This window comes from Lampris incognitus, chromosome 2 (assembly GCF_029633865.1).
Source record: "Lampris incognitus isolate fLamInc1 chromosome 2, fLamInc1.hap2, whole genome shotgun sequence".
Classification (NCBI taxonomy): Eukaryota; Metazoa; Chordata; class Actinopteri; order Lampriformes; family Lampridae; genus Lampris; species Lampris incognitus.
The window spans coordinates 90,956,769-90,972,109 of NC_079212.1; the positions used below are offsets into that span (position 1 = coordinate 90,956,769).

Here is a 15,341-nt window from a genome sequence, read left to right on the forward strand (position 1 = left end):
GTCGGCACGGAAGGCTGTATGGCCCGCTAGCTCGACTACTGAGTCGGCTATGTTGCTGTTGAGCCAAGTCTCCGTAAACATCAGCAGACAGCAGTTCTGCAGCCTTTTCTGAGAGGACAAAATAAATAAATAAAACAAAATGGTGGCCTGTCGAGGTTGCCCCCCGCCTGCTGCCTAATGACTACTGGGATAGGCTCCAGCATCCCCGCGACCCTGAGAGCAGGATAAACAAGCGGTTTGGATAAGGGATGGGTGGATGGGTTCAATTCCCAATCAAGCCACCCATACTGTAATGTGATGTAGTTGTTTTAATATAAAGCGTTTTGTGTCCTCAGACTAGAAAAGTGATACAGAAACGCAGTATTTCATTATACGAAGGAAAATATAAAAGCGTGCACTTCAGTGTCAATGCGTGACAAGAAGCCATGCCAGAGCAAAGCTCGATTGTGTCCTATGAATTTATCTACATGGTGGACTTTTAGTTCAAGTACCTACTATGATGTGACTATGAGAGTATAACTGTAAAAGGTCAGAGAGGGGCTAAATGAATGTTGCATAAATGTTTAAGACTTTTTTAATCTTACCATATTAGATTTGAATTATTTCATCTGTCATATGGAACAGTTACTCTCTTCACTGCAGACCATATCAAACCAGCAGTATTACATTCCACCATATCTATATGTGGTCGCATGGTTCTTGCTGATTGAATAGTGCAAATTCCCTCAGCGTTGTCATATTGTGCAAGAAAGTCGAACCCCTCTCGGTTGTTTTCCATTACTGTCTGCGAAACATAAGTAGATAGGAAACTGAAGAGTGACGGGAAAGGCTGGCGGAAGATGTCACGCAACACTAGTCCAGATATGAGCACCTGGAAATCACGATTAGGCCTAAGCTTTAGGATACACAACAACTGGGTGAAGCAAAAGCACACCACCTATCTGGAGTTGTAGCTGACTGGATTAAGAATGTTGAAGTAACTGTTGTGTGAATCCAGTTAATGTATATTCATGTAGTGAAAACCAATGTTTATTTTATGCTCCGTGGATCAAACTTGGCTTTGGGTAGTCTTTTAACTTCCAGATATTTGTGCTTGCAACAAACTCTGCTGTTATTTGTTGTCTGCTTTAAATGTAGTAGGCCATTTAATTCCAAATGAAGGGGTTTGGCAGTGCCCTAAGCTTATATTAGGATGGCAATGATTATGCATTTGCCTCTTCGTCTGTTCAAAACAGATATATGCTCTTCACAAATCTCCACAAGGGCAAAAATGAAGAGCAGCAGTTTGCCGTGCCCTTAGAGTGGGTGTACGCTCCCAAGTGTCTTTCTTGACGTCACTGCAGAGGGACATAGTCAAGGACACGTGAGATTTTTCTGTATATTACCTGACAAAAATGGACTGAGTGCACAGGAACTGAAATTTGTTGTTATAAGAATTGATCAAAGATAAATTCAGGACTTCCGGGTGGCGTGGTGAGCGGGGAAGTGGAAGATTTTAGAGCTCCCTGCCAATTGTTCGATAATTCGATAAAACAACGGTGCTTTTGCATTGCCCATTTTGTTCGCTTAGGACTGGACAACGAAGATTTTGCTTCCTGAACACTTTTGGGTGTACTTAATGGATTTTGGGCTGCTGATCGGAAATGACCTTACAATTTTCCTATCACATACCGTTTTATAGATATAACCTATTTTTGTGATTACCCGTCATATTTTAAGTCTACTAGTTGCCCACAAAGCAAGCTGTTTTGGTCAGTCCAGCACTCCCGGGCATGCACTCAGTGTCGGTGCTATGCACATGTTGTCTTAGGCATGCCTGGGCCTGCTTAGTCAGGGGCTTTGGCTCAGAGGTACTCGGAAGTCAGTGCCATTTGCAGGCCCAATAGCTATGGACTAGCTCTGATTGCTAACGCTAGCATTACCTGTGCACCAAATCAAATGCTGGTCTTTTCCTTTACTACTAGCGTTACTTGTGGGTAAACAAAGGCAAAGGGTGGTTTGTTATTAACCAGTCTTGCTATGCTAAGTTAGTTGTTTTTAACCACCTCAGCCTGTGGTCAGCTGTTCACTGAACCTCCGGCCCGTGCTACATATTTGGTAAGAGAACAGTAATTACATGGAGGCGACAACATTTGTGTATATTGCACTTTACAATATTACCCGGCTGATGCTAGGCACGCTGTTGCTGCCTGAATACACTGGAACGGTCATTTTCTTGTTCTCCCGCTGAAATGGTTCACTAATGTTCCCAAGTTTTTATTTCCCATATGTCATCTTGGTAGGACTCTTACTTGTTTGCTTGTTTGTTAAGGCTATGCCATAGCATGCAACCCTGTCTGGGTTGGATGTGGGTGGCAGGATGTGGGCGTTATGGTGTTTTTGCACCCCTTTTTTTCTCTCTTTTTTACTTTTTATTGATCTCGGCAGTCTACCTTTCCTCCACTGGTCTACTGATGGTAAACATGTCTCCCTTCATTTGCCGTACTGACTGTATCTCTCTCTCTCTCTCGCTCCAAGTTTTTGAACAGATATTTAATAGGCCATGATCTCCTGCAGTGACTTAGCCACTTCCGGTGTGGGGAGACGGCTGCGTGAATTTGCGTTTGCAGCGGCCTCGCCCAGCGCCGGTGTGGGAAGATGGCGGTGCGAATTCATATTTGCGGCGACCTCACCCAGTACCGTCCATGCAGTGTCTTTGTCCACGTCTGTGTCTAAGTTTTGTCTTCATTTGATGGCTGGGACTCGGAGAGCTGGAGCTGGATCGGCTGGGCGAGCGGGGCAGGCCAAGCTAACTGCTAGCCCATGCAGAGCGGCAGTTCCAATAACACCGAGGGCGGTCTGGTGGCGGCCTCACCTGGCGTTGACTGTAGTGTTTTTGATGTCGTCGTGAGGAGTGCGGGGAGGTGTGTCGAAGGTGTCTGGCTGGGAGAGCTTGGTCTGGTTCGTCCGGTGGGCCCGGGGACCACAGCTCCTGTCTGGAGCTGCGACCGAGGAGGAAACGCCGAGGGCGGTTTGACAGGATGAGGAAGCATTCCCTTGGACAGTGATTCTGGTTTAGTTGGATATACTATGTGTCGGTTTGGATATGTGTGCTCTTGTGGTTTTTGGATGTGTTTTTGTCTTTGTGTTGTACTGCTGTGGGCTGGGGGAAACGGCATTTCATTTCACTTCATGTACGCAAGTGCATGACATGAAACGACAAATAATGTGTTTCTGATTGTCGGTGACATCCAGTGTCACTACCGTCTGGACCAGGGGGTGGTATGAGTAGGTCAGTCAGCTGCACCCGCTGGAACGTGAAAGGCCTCAACATGCCTGTAAAAAGGAAAAAAGGTTCTGACTCATCTCCAACACCTCAACACTCAGAGTGCACTTCTCCAGGAAATGCACCTTCGCAACTCAGACCAAGTTCGGCTTCACCGTGGTTGGGTCGGCCAGCTGTTCCCCTCGAAACTTCAGTTCCAACCCAGAGGGGCCTCTACACTGATTAACAAAAATACCCCATTTTTGGTCTCAAAACTTGATGCAGATTCAAGGGGTCATTATGTAATTGTCACTGGTCGGGTGTGTAATGGTCTGGTTATTCTAGCCGTCATATATGCTCCAAACTGGGATGATGCGCAATCTGTAAGGCTTTTTTATCCCACTTGCCTGACATCACTACACACGGGTTTTATCCTCGGTGGGGACTTTAACTGTGTCCTGTCCACCACGCTTGATCATAGCTCATCAAAACCTGCCCCCTCTTTCTAAACGTTCTCCTATTATATTAATACATTTCTAAACTCCTACAGAGTATCGGATGTTTGGGGTTCTCCAAATCCCACGGCTCGTGACTGTTCATTTTTCCCCCCATGTTCGTAAGACTTTCGCTCAGATTTATTAATTTTTTACTAGACAATAAACTGCTCTCGTCAGTTCGAAAATGCAGTTATCAGGCTGTCGTAGTCTCAGACCACGCTCCACTGACTCTTGAGCTACCTTTACCAAACCAACCCTTATCTCACCGACCATGGCGCTTTAAATCTGCCCTACTTTCTGACGAAGCTTTCATAACATTTCTGTCTAATCAAATGATTTCATTTCTCGAAATGAAATCGAACCCCTGACATATATGTATATCCACGGCAACTTTATGGGACACATTAAAAGCTTATCTACTACTACTATTTTTGGCTGCTCCCGTCAGGGGTCACCACAGCGGATCATCCGTTTCCATCTCTTCCTGTCCTCTGCATCTTCCTCTGTCACACCAGCCACCTGCATGTCCTCCCTCACCACATCCATAAACCTTCTCTTTGGCCTTCCTCTTCTCCTCTTCCCTAGCAGCTCCATATTCAACATCCTTCTCCCAATATACCCAGCATCTCTCCTCCACACATGTCCAAACCATCTCAATCTTGCCTCTCTTGCTTTGTCTCCAAACCGTCCAACCTGAGCTGTCCCTCTAGTATACTCGGTCCTAATCCTGTCCTTCTTCATCACTCCCAGTGAAAATCTTATCATCTTCATCTCTGCCACCTCCAGCTCCACCTCCTGTCTTTTCATCAGTGCCACTGTCTCCAAACCATATAACATAGCTGGTCTCCCAACCATCTTGTAAACCTTCCCTTTAACTCTTGCTGGTACCCTTCTGTCACACATCACTCCTGACACTCTTCTCCACCCTCTTCTTCACCTCTTTTCTGCACTCCACGTTACTTTGGACAGTTGAACCCCAGGTATATAAACTCATATGCCTTCATCACCTCTACTCCTTGCATCCTCACCATTCTACTGTCCTCCCTCTCATTCACACATAGGTATTCCGTCTTGCTACTTCTGACTTTGATTCGTCTTCTCTCCAGTGCATACCTCCACCACTCCAGGCTCTCCTCCACCTGCACCCTACTCTCACTACAGACCACAATGTCATCCGCAAACATCATCGTCCACGGAGACTCACTGCCTGATCTTGTCTGTCAGTCTGTCCACCTGTACATTAAAAGCTTATATGAGGGGTGAAATTGTGTCCTACTCTGCATATGCCCGAAAATGTAAAGTGCAGCGTATCAATGCCTTACGGGATGAAATCCTGGAACTTGACAGAAGTTATGCCACTTCCCCATCACCAGACCTATACAAAAAAAAATGTCTTTCACTACAAACAGAATTTGAGGTTGACATGCAGAATGCCTCCTTTTGAAATGGCGCTCCAGTAATTATGAACAGGGGCAGAAATCTGGTAGAATTCCTGCACAGTGACTTCGCCAACCATCAGCTTATCAAACCGTAGTAGAAATTCGTACTCTCAGGTATAGTCACCACTGACCATAATGAAATTAATGATATATTTCATAGTTTTTATTCAAAACTTTATGCTTCTGCCCCCCCCCCCCCGAAAATCAGTCATTAATGGAGTCTTTTTTTCCAAAAACTTGAGATCCCAAATGCCAAAGATGGACTCGAGGGGCCCGTCTCTGAAATTTAAATAATGCAAGCAGTTGGGGCCACGCGTGCTGTCAAGTCTCCGGGGCCAGACGGTTCCCCGACTGAACTTTATAAGAAATGTTCAAAACTTCTTTGCCCGCTATTGGCCGAGACGTTTGGCGAATCATTCGGCGCTCACTCTCGCCCTCGCCCTCCGTCGTTATGCGAGGCCTCGGTTTCTGTATGGCTCCAGAAGGGTTGGTTGTGCGTCTCTCCAACCTGTCTTGCTACTTAATTGTCGTGGGTGTGTTTGAAAATTGAAAATAAACTTTGTTTAAAAAAAAGAAAGAAGATAATTTCAGGACATAAAAGACTGCTATGGTTACGTAGACACTGTAACCATAGATGAAAAGGCCCGATGATCGCTTTACTCAGGAATAATGGCCCTGATAAAACCAGCCGGTAACATGTCTCCCAGGCGGTCAGTACAGCCTGTCACCTCGCTAATATGAGCTCGTAACATTCGGTCTACTGAGCATCCAGTGAATAAACATACCCCCTCCGAAACTCATCACGCTGTCTCAGTAGAGAGTACACCAGTGTGTGTGTGTGTGTGTGTGTGTGTGTGTGTGTTTGAGGGGCGGTGGTTACCATCTACCATCTTGGGTAAAGCGGTCCTAAAAGTACATTCTCTTCTGTACTCCTGTATGCATCTGCGGGAGCATGTGTGTTTGTGTTATGTACGTATACTGTAGCACGCAGTACTTTATGTTCTGTGGTACTATTAGAGTAGAATATAGGATTTTGCATCGGAGAACAATACAGTTTTGCACAACAAAGCTCAGCACTTTAGCTATTTCCCAGGTCTCCGTGGTGATGGTGGCCACCGTTTGGATGCTGCCTGCCCTTCCGCTCCTCACCTAAGTTTTAATTATTACATGATGATGCTGGTCACGTGGCTTGGGTCCTGGACTGCTCCGTTGGCACGTGGACACTGCTTGGCATCCTGTGCATCATGTTGTTCATAAATTTTATGTCCATTATAATTCTGTTATCCTCTTTCAGTGGTGTATTATGTAAATTGCGTGAACACAACATCCATTGCACACTGTCCGTCTTGGGAGAGAGATCCCTCCTCTGTTGCTCTCCCTGAGGTTTCTTCCTAGTTTTCCCCCTGTTAAAGGGGTTTTTAGGGAGTTTTTCCTTATCCGATGAGAGGGTCTAAGGAAGGATGTTGTGTTGCTGTTAAGCCCACTGAGGCAAATTTGTAATTTGTGATATTGGGCTATACAAATAAAATTGATTTGATTTGATTTGATTTGATATTTCAACAAAAAAAATTTGTTTTTATTTAAAAAGTTAAAGAGGGCGGCACGGTGGCGCAGTGGTTAGCGCGGTCGCCTCATAGCAAGAAGGTCCTGGGTTCAAGCCCTGGGGTAGTCCGACGTTGGTGGGTCGTCCCGGGTCGTCCTCTGTGTGGAGTTTGCATGTTCTCCCCATGTCTGTGTGGGTTTCCTCCGGGGGCTCCGGTTTCCTCCCACAGTCCAAAGATGTGTAAGTTAGGTGAATTGGCCGCACTAAATTGTCCCTAGGTATGAATGTGTGCGTGTGTAGGCCAGCCCTGTGGTGGCCTAGTGGCCTGTCCAGGGTGTCTCCCCGCCTGCCGCCCAATGACTGCTTGAATAGGCTCCTGCATCCCCACGACCCTGAGAGCAGGATAAGCGGTTCGGATAATGGACGGAATGGAAAAAGTTAAAGGAAAGCCTCAACTCACCTCACCTCACCTATCCCGTAACCTCTCGAGAGGTCGTTGGGGCGCTGCTGCTGATCCGCAACCAGTCCTCGCCGTCTATGTCTGTCCTCAACTGCCCTCTGTAAGCTGGCAGAGTCCAGGCCTGTCCACTCTCTGATGTTATGTAGCCTCGTCTTCGCCCGCCCCTCGCTGTGCCTTGCAGGATGGTCTCGGCAAGGCGGGAGCTTCTGGAGATGTGACCATACCATTTCACTTTCTCTCCGTGATGATTGTCGATGAGTCTTCATGTGTTCCAATGGCTTGTGTAGTCCTTCTTCTCACCTCTTCATCCATAATATGGTCTCTATATATAAGATGCCTGGAATCTTTCTGTAGCACCTCATCTCCATTGCACTTATTCTTCTTTGGTGATCAAATGTATCTAACCCCCCCCCCCACACACACACACACACACACACACACACACAATTTGGATGTAGTTTTCACATACGAAGACTTAAATCAGTATAAAATGCCAAGGGTAAAATAGCATTATCTTTGTCCCCATCTATTGAGACTGACAGACATAATGCAATAAGTGGTACAGGAGAGCACTCGCTGGCTTTGGCAATTACGAATCCACTGAAACATGGCACAGACCAGCCTACTCATTATTTTTCAGGCACAGCACTGGTGATAAAAGTCAGAAACATGGCGTTTTAATGATATACACAAAACTGAAATTGTCTAGTCAAGACACTGAACCATGACAATGTTATTTTGGCCCCAGCACATCTTGCTATAGTAGGTCCTCCATAAAAGTAAAAACTGTCGTGATTTCCAGAGTCGACCCAAGCGCAGACACAGACTTGGAGGTAAAAAACAATGAGATGGACTTACAAAAGGGAACAGGGAATGGTGGCAAAATAAGAGGGGAGATGGTTGGCGAAGGCAGGCGGGCACATAAGCAGGCGAGAGATGATCCTTGGCACAGGAGAGGAGACAGTGATTAGCACAGGATCAACTACTACTACTACTACTACTACTACTACTTTCGGCTGCTCCCGTTAGGGGGCGCCACAGCGAATCATCCGTTTCCATCTCTTCCTGTCCTCTGCATCTTCCTCTGTCACACCAGCCACCTGCATGTCCTCCCTCACCAGATCCATAAACCTCCTCTTTGGCCTTCCTCTTCTCCTCTTCCCTGGCAGCTCCATATTCAGCATCCTTCTCCCAATATACCCAGCATCTCTCCTCCACACATGTCCAAGCCATCTCAATCTTGTCTCTCTTGCTTTGTCTCCAAACCGTCCAACCTGAGCTGTCCCTCTAATATACTCGTTCCTAATCCTGTCCTTCGTCATCACTCCCAATGAAAATCTTATCATCTTCATCTCTGCCACCTCCACCCCCACCTCCTGTCTTTTCATCAGTGCCACTGTCTCCAAACCATACAACATAGCTGGTCTCACAACCATCTTGTAAACCTTCCCTTTAACTCTTGCTGGTACCCTTCTGTCACAAATCACTCCTGACACTCTTCTCCACCCACTCCACAAAGCAATAGGAGCTCTATAAACCAGCTCGCAAGATGTATAGATTGCTTCAGTGCTCGTTCTCATGGGTATTTACCAAACCGAGATGTTTGTATGGAAGCAGGACTCCATGGTCGCCCTAATTAGATCCAAACAGAAGCTGCTGAGTTACTCTACAACTCGTAAAGTGCCAAACCACAAGTACAGCTGACAAAGATGAAAGCCCCTAAGTAATATTTTTGACAAGAAGTGTGTCGGCCCCGTGATGGCCTGGCAGCCTGTCCCGGGTGTCTCCCTGCCCGCCCGCCCGCCGCCAAATGACTCCTGGGATAGGCTCCAGCTACCCCGCGACCCTGACAGCAGGATAAGCGGTTTGGATAATGGATTCCGCTTCCGGTGTGGGAAGATGGCGGCGCGAATTCACGTTTGCAGCGGCCTCGCCCAGCGCCGTCCATGCAGTGTCTTTGTCCACATCTGCATCTTAAGTTTGATGTTTTCATGCATCCTGTCTAGACATAGTCACACCGAACCCCTAAGAGGTTTATATTTCTTAGAGGTGTTGCGTGTCTGTGTCGCGCAGCGCAGAGCTCTTGGTGCACTCAGGAGTTTAGTGCCTTGTCACAGACAAGTGATTTGTGATGTGGAGGACCATACATGTTATCCTGTAACTGAAATGCCCCCTCTGTCAAACCCGTAATGTTTCTTTGTGACAGTTTCCCTCGAGGTCATTTTGTGGCCCGGTCTCAGAACCGTCTGCTGTCCGCTTTGAAGGATCCATCTGGTGTTAATTTGAAATTGATGGTGTTTGACGACACCGATTTTCCACCTTTATCTCTAAAAATGTATCTGGCCTTCACGTCACGAAACAGGGGCGTCAGCGAATACAGTCTTCAGGTCGAGTCTTCAAAAATGACACTATACAGTATACTATAGGAGGAACAATATTTAGGCTGGGTGGCATGGTGGCGCAGTGGTTAGCGCGGTCACCTCGCAGCAGGAAGGTCCTGGGTTCGAGCCCCGGGGTAGTCCAACCTTGTGGGGGTCGTCCCGGGTCGTCCTCTGTGTGGAGTTTGCATGTTCTCCCTGTGTCTGCGTGGGTTTTGTCCGGGGGGTCCGGTTTCCTCCCACAGTCCAAAGACATGTCGGTCAGGTGACTCGGCCGTACTAAATTGTCCCTAGGTGTGAGTGTGTGTGTTGGCCCTGTGTGATGGCCTGGCAGCCTATCCAGGGTGTCTCCCCGCCCTGCCGCCTAATGACTGCTGGGATACGCTCCAGCATCCCCGCGACCCTGAGAGCAGGATAAGTGGTTCGGGTAATGGAATGAAAAAAATATTTAGGGTATTAGTGAAGCTTCTAGCAGCAATTCAATATTGTTTACTTATGAACGTGAACATTTGCAGAATAGTTCATGTTACGAAGTTCCTGGCAAGAAGCTGTGTTGTTTGAAATACCTTCTGAGGCAAAGTGCACACTATGTGGGCCTTCAAAAGCCGACCAAGGGCGTTCCAGCTCATGGGTGTAGGTGTTACAATATGGTGGCTTTTACAAGAGGTCGTGGTTACTCCATGACGCTTTGACAGCGTGGAAACATTAGTGAGTTTCGTACTTTCGCAGGAATAACTCTCTTGGACACTGAAACCTGTCTTCAGAGCCATAAAATTAAAAGTATGTTTTTATTTTCAGTGTTGAGCTTGCAGCTGTCTTGTCCATGATCGTTTGTGCTACAGTTATAGCCAAGCATCTTCTTATCCGTCTTCTTATCAGTCTGACCTGGAAGGTTTCAAGTCTGGAGAGGTCACATGAATGGAAGACTCATTTTCAGGCCTCAGATCCTCCTGTGGTGGTTCCAAGGGGTGTCAGTTGCCACCCCCCAAAAAAGGCCCTGCCACCCGATTTGTCACCCTATTTGTTGCCAATTAATATTTTTTTTAGATGGTGTTGAAAGTTCATGATATTCCACGGTAGTTGGTGTAAGCTTGCCTCTGGTGAATTCGGTGGTGTAGGCCACTGGCCTGCAGATGGATGTCGACTGCGGATGCGGACAAGGATGAGGATGTGCACATCCTTGACTGGGAGGAAGGCTGGTTTGAACAGGGAGTCAAAGAGGCCATCTATGTGAAGAGGGAACGACCATCCCTGACCCTTACAATGCTGTGATTGCGACTATTCTCCAATCCTCTGTGAATAGTACACACGGCCATTGTAGCTGTGGTTAATGGTCACGGCAATTTGCGTATGAGATGTTGTTGTCGGACAGGCTGCCAGTCCACCACAGGGCTGACACATTCACTGACACACACATTCACATTCACACCATGTAGTTTACAGGGTAAGTATATCCAGGGTGTCTCCCCGCCTGCCGCCCAATGACTGCTGGGGTAGGCTCCAGGCGTCCCGTGCCTCCAGTTGGGATAAGCAGCCTGGATAGTGGATGGGTGGGTGTTGTTTTGGATCGTCATGCCATTGTATTATTTATAAGGGTGGGATGCCTGCAGTCAGGTGAGACTGATGAGGTCACTTAGCTGATGATGAAACGTTTCTCTCACCAAATGTTGTGTCCAGATGAACTGATTCACCTCTCTGTGACTTCCTTACCTGGACTATTGAGCACCACATAAAGACGTGACTTTGACTTTACATTTTGTAAACAAATTAATTTCCGTTTCGGAAAGAGACATTAAATGATTGACCACGTTGAAAGAAACCTATGGTGTAAAGTAAAAGTCAGTGTCTACATTTCTGATAAGTCTTCACATCAGAGCAGATGAGAGGATTGATGGCCTTGCAGTCCATAATTAAAATCTACCCCCCCCAGCTTATCAGAAACGTCAATAACACACATTGTGAACATACGGACAGTAATAAAATAAAACTGTTGAACATTCACGACCTTCTGGTAAAACATTTATCATCACACAAAAAATGCATGGCTGAGTTTTTCTCAATCCCCCCCCCCCCCCATTATCTCTTTATTGAAGAAACGAGTATTACAGTAAACATTCAACAAACACTGAGACTAAAACAGAACATATCAAGGCATCATTATAAAATAAGGATAATATAGTATGACTGCATTCTCAATATGACATTACAATAAATAGGTTATCAAGACATAGGGTAAATGTAACATAACAAAACAAATCAATAAAAAGACAATAGAAACGATTAAACAGAGGTAGGCATACAATTCAGATTTCTTCAAAAAAACATCTTGAAGCATACGAACCGTATGAGCACTTTTCTTATTATGTAGAAGTTGGATAGACTCAAAATGCTTTCTGAATTCAAGCCTGAAAGGCTCGAATGACGGGCGAGACCCCGAGAACTGTGCTTTATGGATATGGTGTTTCCCCAGTAGGATTAATACGCTGACAGTCTGCTGAACTTTCTGGTTTTTGGCTTCCAGCTTAATAGAATGATGGTTTGAGTAACAAAATAATCCTCAAATTTTTTTCCCCGGAATCCTGCTGTGTACTGACATTCATAAAATAGATGTTTAATAGTTTCCTTCTTCATTTTTACGGAATTCACAATTGATATCAATATCCACAAATCTTGAGCTTGTTTTGTGTGTGGGATGAATATTGTGTGCAAATTTTGTAATGCACTTCTTTCAGTTTGTGGGGGATAACGAGTGTTTACGGGAGAAACCATACCATTTCCCGATGAATACTAGAAAAATGGGAGTTCCACACAAATTTCCCTCATGGAGTAATTTTCCTTTTGCTGTAGAAATGGCTCCTAATATGTTTATTAGTACATTTGTGTCTTTTGATATCTACTCCACCAACAAAGAAAGTAGGTTCCCATTCCCGTGGCTCTTGCCTCGCAGCATGGCATTTCATCAGCTGAAGGATTCCACTGGGAATAGCATTTATGACCATTTGGTATAAGATCCAGGAAAGGATTTAGATCTGAGGAATTCCTCATATCTGAGAAGTCGAGCGTCATCATTTTGTAAGTCTGCAAGAAAAATTATATTCCTATCAACCCAATGTTGCAGATATAGCAATTTATTCCTTCTGATTATGTATTCATGTTCCAGATAATAGTTTTGTGAGGGGAGAATTTGTGGTTAAAACACAATTTTGCCGCCGTAAGAGCCTGTTGATGAAATTTAGACAACTTGGTTTCATTATAATTACATTGTAATGTAAATTGTAGACCTGAAGAAAGCAATCAATTGCTACAAGGAAGCAATTGTAGAAAGCAATCAATGAGCTACATGCCTTCTGTCTGGCATCAGGCTTAAAACTCAACGTGTCAAAATGTGAAATCTTAAGTCTGTATAACACTGAGGAAACTATAGTGTGCGATACACCAGTTTAAAAAAAAGCATTTAATACCTTGGAACTCATATTTCTAAAAATCGTAATGAACGACAGGACAATAACTTTAAACCCCCAAAACAAAAAAACATATTCAATATGGTGTGTAGAGGAGCTCAATCAGGAGTCGTGACAACTTCCTCTTTCGGCTACACAACGTGCACCATTTATTCCTTCACCATAACAACAACAAAAAACCAACGCAGCGGAAGTGCGTCACTGTAAACACGAACCGAGAAAACAGCAGCTGTAAACAAACGTTCCTACCAGCTCAATAAGGGGGATTATGTATCCCTATAACGCATCCCTATAACCACTACAATGTGACTTCCAAGAGATTTGTCCTTGTTAGGCAGAGTTACTGAGTAAAGTCGATGGTATTTCTGGATTTGTTTACCCTACCCTCTCTATATTTATCCATCAACCCCTCTGTAAAGAAATAAATAACAATTTCATTCATTTTATTTGGAGTTTTTCCTCAATTTTTTGTTGTTGAGTTTTCCCCCAATCAGCGGGCACCGGAAGCTGCGAGATGACGTCAGGGCCGACGTCACGTAGCGCGGGACTTGAGTTTCCCTTGCTGAGCCGCCCGCTTGCAGGATAAAGTAGTCTTGCAGACGGAAAGTCACGCAGTAACTTACATTTCAGACTTCACTAGACGGAAGCTTTTCCAAGTATGCCCAGTCGAGACGGTGCGAATTTACCTCCCAGTCTGGCGTGTTTTAAGGTAAGTGGTAAACCGCGGTAAACGCCCTAGTCGACACTGGGACGATGCTAGGCTAATTCCGCTAACCGTCAAGTAAACTTCCGGTTGTCGAGCCTCCGGTGAAACGCCAGCGGTCCGCGGCTTTTAGCCAACAGCACATTTAAAGGAATAAACGCGGACAGAGGCCAGCGCTGCCTTATCCGTCATCCATCAGCGTCTGAGCTAATTAAGCTGGAGCGTTGAAGCGACACAATGGCGACGGAGCATCAATTAGCTGCGTAAACTGCGTGCGCGCGGTTGTGTGGAACCCGTGCCTCTTTTAGCTTGTCCTAGGCACGCGCATGGAAGTACAACATGTTAAGTCAAAAGTAAATATAGGACGCATATGAGGCGTGCTAAAGCAAACGTGCAGCCAACTTCATGTTGTCATTTAAAGTACTTTCCCTATGCCTTGAAACCTACTGTCAAATCTTTAGTATTTGTTGCAAACCAGCTTTGGAAATAACAGAGCAATTAAGACGCACGCGTATAGTAACGTGCATATAATGTTTACGCATAGTTAGACCAAGCCTAAACCATGTTTTGACAATATAGAAGAGCCTATGTTGCACATTTATTTATTAAGGTCCTGACTGTTACTGCTGGGAATATCTGAAACAAAGACAACTATAACAGTGTTGGGCTGACGGAACTGAAAAACAAAACAAACAACAATCTCACCTCTCACACATTCTAACCCGGTGCCGTGTTAAGTGATGCGTGCTAGTGGTCACGGTGCTGCTGCATCAGGAGGAAAGCAGGCCAGACTGTTGGCCAACTATCACCGAGGGTCATTAAGTATTACTAGTTTTGCATCTGCTCATTACAAAAGCAGAAGGTACAGTTTGCTAAGAGACAGGTCGACATTTATTTCATAAAGTAGCTATCTTTATAATTCACATTAAAACCAGATACTTCATGCATGCTGACTTTTATTCCCATACATAGCAAGTATGGGGTTCTTCATGGTAAGGGTTCTTGATAGTATATAATTTGTCCTACTATGGTAATGGAGTAATTTTACCTCGTGTTTTGCAGTCTAAATGCCAACTGGGTGGAGGGTTGGAAGGAATGGATATAAAATAACCCATCTGAGGATTAGCAACTGGGAGCATTATGTTCTTCTAATCCAACATTTTTCTTTTTGTGCATCAGATGCAGGACTTGTTGTGAAGCTGTTGAAGTGCTGCTTAGTTTTGCAAATTGCAGGAAACATCTCAGATTGCAAAATGCAGCCCAGTCACACTTATTATCTGTTGGTTTAATTAAAAAATATGGACCTTTAATAGTCTCTGTTTTGAAACTGAGTTTTTGTGAGGTATTGCATCCAAATGGCAACAGCTTGCGAGTGGTGTAAAGAGAAGAGAGGACAAAGCGATCATTATTTCAGAAAGTGCAGAACGATGGGCAAATTCACCCATGCAAAGAGGCAAACAAAATTACAAAAAAACATTCTCAGCAGGTTGCTTGTTTCCTGTTCACCTGTCACTTGGAGGGCTGCACAAGCAACTAGCTGCTTAGCAAGAAAAAAACAAGCCAGCATACTACCTAAAATTTGCATCCCACCACATTTACAAGGACAAGAGAAATTG

General features: G+C 45.1%; 1 protein-coding gene across 2 annotated transcripts in view; it reads left to right on the forward strand.

Annotated features, from left to right (window-relative positions):
* The first annotated feature begins 13,474 nt into the window (after positions 1-13,474).
* The window catches only part of rad18 (RAD18 E3 ubiquitin protein ligase), a 93,726-nt gene continuing 91,859 nt past the window's right edge, over positions 13,475-15,341 (forward strand). For both annotated transcript variants that reach the window (XM_056274893.1, XM_056274894.1), the window contains exon 1: positions 13,475-13,731. In XM_056274893.1, coding sequence (XP_056130868.1) covers positions 13,681-13,731 — 51 coding nt within the window. In that variant the 5' untranslated portion in view covers positions 13,475-13,680. The remainder of the gene's footprint in view (positions 13,732-15,341) is intronic.